The 8717-nt window shown below is 40.4% G+C and overlaps 1 protein-coding gene across 1 annotated transcript in view; it reads left to right on the top strand.

Moving 5' to 3' along the window:
- Positions 1-8717, top strand: part of BIN2 (bridging integrator 2) — a 65166-nt gene that overhangs the window by 25310 nt on the left and 31139 nt on the right. The window contains exon 3 of the mRNA XM_007958162.2: positions 8148-8202. Coding sequence (XP_007956353.1) covers positions 8148-8202 — 55 coding nt within the window. The remainder of the gene's footprint in view (positions 1-8147; positions 8203-8717) is intronic.

Below are 8717 nucleotides of genomic sequence, written 5' to 3' on the forward strand. Positions count from 1 at the left end.
ACCTGAGGTAGATACACTCCTTGGAGAGATCAATCATGGGAGAAAGAAGGGCTGTTTATGCACAGGGAGACAGCTCAGGGGGCAGGAGTACATGGAGGGATGGACACAGTGAAGAGACAACTATTGGGAGGAAGTGGGAGGGGAGCTGTTGTATTGTGGTAAATTGTAGTCAATGTCATGAGAAAAGTGTATGTGAACTGTTGTATAAAAAGTGAATTTGCTCTGTAAATTTTCACCCAAATCACCATTTAAAAAAAGAAGATTCATATCAAAACTGTAAATGGAAAGCTGATATAATATGCTATCAATATAACATAAGTATAAAATAGCAGTAATACTTGAAAAAAAAATTAAATATTCTAAGAAAAAAAAAAGAAGACTAAGAGATTCCGATAGGACAGTCCCTTTAGAATTCCTTGTGGAAGCACACTATCTAAACATCAGTTGAGGGGGGAATATCTTCAAAAATGAAATGGAGTTAGGTTAGAAATAAAGGAAAACTTCTTGTCTGAGACTAATGCAACCATAGTAACTGACAGTTGAACATGCTCAGGAATTTTCCTGTTTGGGAAGTTCATTTAACAGACATTTGATGAGTGCCTGCTGCATGCCATTCCATTCACTGACATAGATGCTAGAACTTCAGTATCAATAAGAGACTGCACCTGCCCTCAAGCTTAAGGAAGAAGATAGGTCTGAGGCTGATCCTGGGGTAGCTAAGATGAACAAGAGGAAAAAGGACAAGGTCATAGAGATTGAAAAGTGAAGAGTTTCAGAACTTCATCTAGTTGGTCACGTGCCCCATCCCTTACCCACAGTTGTGTTTTGCCGTTGAGTCAGATCCAACTCATAGCAACCCCTCCTTGGGTTTCTGAGGTGTTATCACTATGGAAGTAGATTGCCCAACCTTCCTTCCGAGGAGTGGCTGATAGGTTTGAACCTCCAGCCTTCTGGTTTGCAGTCAAGTGCCTTAGACACTAAGGCTACTTACCCACAGTTAGCTTGTAGGTAAACTTTCTGTGAGTAGCTTTTCCTATTACTCCAAACTTTCCAGCCTGGTCTCAAGGCCTTGCTACTTACCCAGCTTCCTGACCAAATTTCTTTAGAAGTTCTTTGCGGCTCTATCTGTTCCCTCCTTTTTCTCCCTCTTCAAAGCATACAACATAGGAAGAATTGTTTTCCTGGTGACAGCTACTTCCATTTTTTTTTTTTTCCCTTTAAAAACAAGTCTAACAATCTAGTTTTATTGTTCCCTCCTGGATCTCCATTATGTCAAGCACTTCCGGCACTTCTTCAAGAGTTGGTCATATTAATTTACACTTGTTTTACTAAGTGTCTGAGTTTCTCTGAGACTAGTTTTCTCTGACAAGTAGGAAAAACCCCAGGACAGGGACCATTTTCTGTATCCTCAGCACCCCAGTCTCTTAGGACACAGCTTTGTTTGTATACCTGAGTGCTTTGGACCAGCTTCTGGAGTGAGTGAGTGGTTCATTAACTGAGAGTGGGGAAGACTGACTCAGACGTTTTATGGCAATGCCAGGAATTTGGCAAGGATTCAGAAAGCAGAAGTGATAAAATCTTACAATTTACAGCTGGAAATGGCCTTACCCTGCATTTATAGATGAGGAAACTGAAGTCAGAAAAGTGGAATCACTTGCTACTTGGTGGTAGACCCAAGTTTCTTAACATCCAGACAGGTGGGAACTTAATACTATGAAAGTCACATCTGTCAGGAAAGGACAGAGATACTGGGATTATTCAGCCTGGAGACATTTCAGGTGAGGACAGAGACAGGTCAGAGAAATAAAATATCACCCAGGGCTGTCCTCCACAATCCATGTCTTAACAACGCGTACTAGATTTCTTTCAAGGAAGGAGAAAGAACATGAAGATAAAACTTGTAACCAAGAAGTTTGATTCTAAAACACGGAAATGGAAATAGGCTTTTATGAGCTGTAATGGCAGGCAGAAGGCAGTCACATTTTACTCTGGTAGCATAATGCCTAAGGCACTTGATTGCTAACCAGAGGGCTGGCGGTTCAAACCCACCAGCAACTCCTCAGAAGGAAGGTTGGTCAATCTACTTCCATAGTGATACTGCCTCGAAAACCCAAGAAGGGGTCGCTATGAGTCAGGTCTGACTCGATGGCACATAACAACAACAAATGGTATAATACTGCCCCCTAGTTTTGGGCAATGTACAGTCTGCACAATTGTACATGGTAGCTTTGATTACTGATCTGCTTTTCAGATTATATATCTAATGGACAAAAAAAACTAAGAATTTCATTTGTGGAAATTATACAAGATGGTGTATCAGCTTTTATTACAAATATGTATTTTTGAGATCAAATTTTCATGGGGAAGTAAGAAATTGAGTTTACTTTGTTTTCTTTGAAAAAGAATTTGAAGTTCTTGTTTTTCTAATCCCCAAAATTTTTTAAAACTTTATTAATCACATTTTCAAAACTAAGATTTTTATCTACCTATCTTATCCAAAGATATTTCAAAGAGCAGCTCGAGTAGACAAAGCCAATTACTATAATGAAATGTGCAAAGACCTGGAGTCTGAAAACCAAAAGAGAAGAACACGCTTGGCATTTCTCAAACTGAAAGAACTGAAGAAAAAATTTAAGCCTCGAGTTGCAATACTGAGAGATTCTATGGGCAAAATATTGAATGATGCAAGAAACATCAAGAGAAGATGGCAGGAGTACAACAGAGTCACTGTACCAAAAAGAAGTGATCGATCTTCATCCATTTCAGGAAGTGGCATATGATCTAGAACCAATGGTAATGAAGGAAGAAGTCAAAGCTGCAATGAAAGAACTGGCGAAGAACAAGGCTCCGGGAATTGATGGCATACCGATTGAGATATTTCAACAAACAGATGCCCCATTGGAGGCACTCACTCAGTTATGCCAAGAGATTTGGAAGACAGCTACCTGGCCAACTGACTGGAAGAGATCCGTATTTGTGCCCATTCCAAAGAAAGGTGATCCCACAGAATGTGGAAATTACAGAACAATATCATTAGTATCGCACGCAAATAAGATCTTACTGAAGATAATTCAGAAACGTTTGCAGCAGTATATTGACAGAGAACTTCCAGAGGTTCAAGCTGGGTTCAGAAGAGGACTTGGAACAAGGGATATCATAGCTGTTGTCAGATGGATCTTGGCTCAAGGCAAAGAATACCAGAAAGATGTTTACTTGTGTTTTATTGACTATGCAAAGGCATTTGATTGTGTGGATCATGACAAATTATGGATAACATTGAGAAGAATGGGAATTCCCGAGCACTTGATTGTACTCATGAGGAATCTGTACCTTGACCAGGAGGCTGTCATTTGAACAGAACAAGGGGACACTACATGGTTTAAAATCAAGAAGGGAGTGCGTCAGGGTTCTATCCTTTCTCCACACTTATTTAGTCTATATGCTGAGCAAATAATCCGAGAAGCTGGACTATATGAAGAAAAACGTGGTATCAGGATTGGAGGAAGAATCATTAACAACCTGAGATATGCAGATGATACAACTTTGCTTGCTGAAAGTGAGGATGACTTAAGGCACCTACTGATGAAGGTTGAAGAATACAATCTGCAGTATGGATTACGTCTCAATATAAAGAAAACAAAAATCCTCACCACTGGACCAATGAGCAGCATCACAATAAATGGAGAGAAAATTGAGGTTGTCAAAGAATTCACGTTGCTTGGTTCTACAATCGATGCCAACAGAAGCAACAGTCAGGACATTAGACGACGTGTAGCATTGGGAAAGTCAACTGCGAAGGAACTGTTTCAAGTGCTGAGGAGCAAGGATATCTCCTTGAGGAGTAAGGTGCACCTGACACAAGCCATGATATTTCCAGTCGCCTCGTATGCATGTGAGAGCTGGACAATGAATAAGGAAGACCGAAGAAGAGTTGATGCTTTTGAGTTGTGGTGCTGGTGAAGAATGCTGAAAGTACCATGGACTGCTAAAAGAACTAAGAGATCTGTCCTGGAGGAAGTGCAGCCAGAATGCTCCTTGGAAGCAAGAATGGCCAGACTTGGTCTCACCTATTTTGGTCATGTTGTCAGAAGGGACCATTCCCTGGGGAAGGATGTCATGCTTGGTAGGGTGGAGGGTCGACGAAAGAAGGGGGAGGCCTTCTAGGAGATGGATTGACACGGTGTCTGCGATGATGGGCTCAAGTATAGCAGGGATTGTGGGGCTGGCGCGGGATTGGGCAGTGTTTCGTTCTGCTGTGCATGGGGTCGCTATGAGTCAGAAATGACTTGACGGCACTTAACAACAACAACATCTTATCCATTACTGAAATACATACATTTACCATCTTAGACTATCTAAAGGGAGCTCTGGTGGTGTAGTGGTTAAGGTATTTTGGCTGCTACCCAAAAGGTTGATAGTTCAAATCCATCAACTGCTCCATGGAAGAAAGATGAGGCAGTCTGCTTCCATAAAGATGTGTAGCCTTGGAAATGCAATGGGAGTCATTATGAGTTGGAATCAATTCGATAGCAGTGAGTTTGTTTTTTTTGAGACTATCTAAACTTTCTTTTGTGAATGAAAAGGTACTTTTTCTCTGCCTTATCGTAAGTGAACAAGGAGGATGCATTCTTTCTGTTTCTGAATTTTGTTAACTGACTGAATCTGCCTCCATTATGCTATTGAAAGTAGTTTCTCAGAGGTTACCAGTGACTTCTAGTTATCATGTCGAGTGACATTTACCCATTCCTCCCTCATTGTTGATTACACTTCAACATAAAGAAAACAAAAATCCTCACAACTGGACCAGTAAGCTATATCATGATAAACAGAGAAAAGACTGAAGTGGTCACAGATTTCATTTTGCTTGCATCCACAATTAGTGCTTATGGAACAGCAGTTAAGAAATCAAACAACATATTGCATTGGGCCAGTGTGTCTCAAAAGACCTCTTTAAAGTGTTAAAGAGCAAAGATGACATTTTGAGGAGTGAGGTGTGCCTGATCCAAGCCATCATATTTTCAATTGCCTCATGCATATGAAAGCTAGGCAATGAATAAGGAAGACCGAAGAAGTATTGATGCCTTTGAATTTCGGTATTGACAAAGAATATTGAATATACTGTGGGGTGCCATAAGAACAAACATATCTGTCTTGAAAGTACAGCCAAAATATTCCTTAGAAGCAAGGGTGGTGAGACTTCATCTCATGTACTTTGGACATGTTATCAGGAGGGACCTGGAGAAGAGACATGTTATCCTTAGAGAAGGACATAATGCTTGGTAAAGTAGAGGGTCAGCAAAAGAGAAGACGACCCTCAATGAGATGGATTGACACAGTAGCTGAAACAATGAGCTCAAACAAAATGATTGTGAGGGTGGTGCAGGACCAGACTTTTTCATTCTGTTGTGCATGGAGTCACTGCATTACCACCAACTTGATGACATCTAACAACTACCACCTGCATTGTGATCTCTCTGTAGCATCTGACTGCTTCTTGATCATTGTGTGTGTGTTGTGTGCTCACTTGAGGCTCATCTTCAGTGACATGTGACATAATCCAGTTCTCGTCCCTCCTCTCTGACTATGACTTAGACTCCTTTGAGGCTGTTATGTCTTCTTGTCCCTTTAACCTGGACATTTTCTGTCCTATCTTCAGCCCCCTTGAGAGGGAATTAAAGTTGATGTATGGTCAGGAGATCCACAGGCTTAGCAGTGGATTCTGGAGGCAAGAAGATAGATGAAATAATTAGCTGAGTTTTCTTTATTTGACCAAATAGACTCAGCCTTTCTGCTGCAGAAGAAAGTAAAGTGATCTTTTCCTAAAGATTTGCAAGGAAAAATTTTAAGTAACTAGATAGAATTTTCAGTTTTTTTTTTCTATAAATTTTTTTTTATGTTTTTGGTATTTATTATCAATAGCCTCTGTAGTAATGAATATAACTAAATAAGAAAAGAAATGAACAAATTTGTGACGTGTATTTTATGGTGTGCTGTGTAAGTGCATCTTTACTTGTAAATATCACCTGAATGGCTCTGAGGATCTCCTTTCTGACCCATGGATGTGTCCCTGAAGTGGGCTGCACGTCTTAGTCCAGTCCCACACTTCTGAAGTCAGGCTCCAAAATGTCAACTGTCTAGCCTCAAACTCCCTTCCTACAAGAGACTGGAGTTCACAAAGAAGAAAGAAACCAGAATGGGGAAGGGCTTGAAATAAGACCATGAGGAAATGTGCAAAAGAAGACTCAGTGAAGAGCACATGAAAAATATGTTCAAATGTGTGGAAGAGAAATTAGATCTACTTTGTGGGTACAGAAGATGAACCCAAGACCAGTGGGCAGAAGTTCTAACAGTCAGACCTATTTAAAAATAAAACGGTACTGGCTCAGTAACTTGAGGTATTCAAGAAGCAGAGGTTCAATAAACATTTGTCCAAGTTAGAGTAAAAGCATTTATTCTACCATGTTGAGATTTTAAACTTTCAACTCTAAATACACTTTATTCTCTTTCCTTCCCTTCTTGGTTTTTAGAAAGAGGAGACCTAGTCTGTGCTTGGGAGTTCCTAGCCCAAAGTGAGAATTCAAACATGGGAGCAAAAACCATGGATAGATAGATAGAGCTATAAATAAGGACATTGGGGTTAGAAGAGAAGGAGGGTCAATAGTGAGGCTCCTTGGAGAAGTGTAAATAAAGCAGGTGGCTGACAGAAAAGGACGAGTAAGGGGAGACAAGGCAGAAGAGGACATGAGGGGAGAAGATTGTCCCAGTGAGGTTCAGAGAAGGAAGAGGGCCTGGTGTCTGCAGAAGATGGTAGCAGTTTATCCATCCAGAGAGGAGATAGAGTATCATATAGACAATGGCACATGGAGGACACTTAAATTGGAGCAGAGGAACTTGGGTATAAGCTATTGTTCACTGGAAAGGAGAACAGAGAAGAAAGAAGAGATGCCAGTGCTGTGGGAGCTCTAGCAATCTCCCCAACTTAAACATTGACTTGAAAGAGACAATATATGACTTGGTAATAAAGAGTAAAGGCTAATTTATAACAATTGCAATTAAAAGAAATTCCAGGAGTGTTTTCTGCTTTTTTTTAAAACAAACAAACAAACAAACGTTTTATTGTGCTTTAGGTGAAAGTTTGCATAGCAAATTAGTTTTCCAATAAATAATTCATACACACATTGTTCCATGACATTGGATATAATCCCTGCAATGTGTCAGCACTCTTCCTTTATTTCTCCCTAGGTTCCTTGTTTCCATTTGTCCTGTTTCCCTGCCCCTTCCTGCCTTCTCATCTTTGGTTTTGGGCAAATGTTACCCTTTTGGTCTCATATAGTTGATTGTTCTAAGGAGGACATTCTTTCTGAGTATAATTGTTTATTTTATAAGTCTACCTCTTAATTGGCTGAAAGGTAGCCTCTGGAGGTGTCTTCAGTTTCAAATTAGGTGTTATCTTAAGGCAGTAGTCTTGGGGCTTCCTCCAATTTCTTTCAGACCCAGTAAATCTGGTCTTTTTATCTTTTGAATTTGAATTTTGTTCTATACCTTTTACCCATTCTAACCAGGACTTTCTATTTTGGTCCTGGTCAGAGTGGTTGGTAGTGGTAGCTGGGCACCATCTAGTTTTTCTGGTCTCAGATTAGAGGAGGCTGTGGTTCATGTGGGCCATTAGTTGTTTGGACTGATTGCTTCCTTGAGTCTTCCATTTTCTTCATTCTCCTTTGTTGTAGGCAGGAAGAGACACATAGTTTCTTCTTGGATGGCTGCTTCTCACCAGACTAGGATGTGTATAACATTATATTTATGAACTGTGCTTTCCCAGTTGCTAACAAGATGGATTGACACAGTGGTTGCACCAGTGGGCTCAGCTATAGCAAGGATTTTGAGGCTGGTGCAGGACAGTGTTTCGTTCTGTTGTACATAGGATCACTATGAGTCACAGCCAGCTCAACAACACCTAACCTGGTAACCATCAAAGAATGTTTCTTGTTATGTATAAACCTATTTTTGACTTTCTGTAATAGTGGTCTCATATAATCTTTTGTGATTGATTTGTGATTTCTGCTTTTAACCTACTTTTCTACTTCGATCTCTGAAGCATTTTTTAAAATATATCTCTTTAGTAACCAAAGGCGTCTTCTCCCTTTCAGGCAGAAGGCCACAAGCTATACAAGGACCTGAAGAACTTCCTTAGTGCAGTCAAAGGTAGGTAATTGCAACATAGGACAATCCAGTACTCTATTGGATCCTCTGCTGATTTTAGATTGCTGTTGTTGTTACATGCCGTTGAGTCATCTCTGACTCATAGTGCCTCCTCCTTGGGTTTCCAAGACAGTATCACTACAGAAGTAGATTGCCCAGCCTTCCTTCCGGGGGGTGTGGCTGGTGGGTTTGAACCGCCAACCTTCTGGTTAGCAGTCAAGTGCCTTAGGCACTACGCTACCAGAGCTCACGATTTTAGATTAATAGGAAGAAATTGAGGGAGACTGACTTAAGTTCCTGACAGTTAAAGCTTTCCAAAAGTGAAAGTCAGTACAGTGGGAGATAGTAAAATCTCTATTTTGTGTTCAAGCAAAAGCTGAACTGCTTCTTAGTTTGGATACTATGTTGTAGAGAGGGCATTTGTTCTGGTTACCTAGTGCCACTCTGACAAGAATATACTACAGATGGGATGGTGTGTTGGATTGGGTTCTCTAGAGAAACACAAAAACCAGCAAAGT

Source organism: Orycteropus afer, unplaced genomic scaffold (assembly GCF_000298275.1).
Source record: "Orycteropus afer afer isolate SDZICR_OR568_19922 unplaced genomic scaffold, OryAfe1.0 scaffold00859, whole genome shotgun sequence".
NCBI lineage: Eukaryota > Metazoa > Chordata > Mammalia > Tubulidentata > Orycteropodidae > Orycteropus > Orycteropus afer.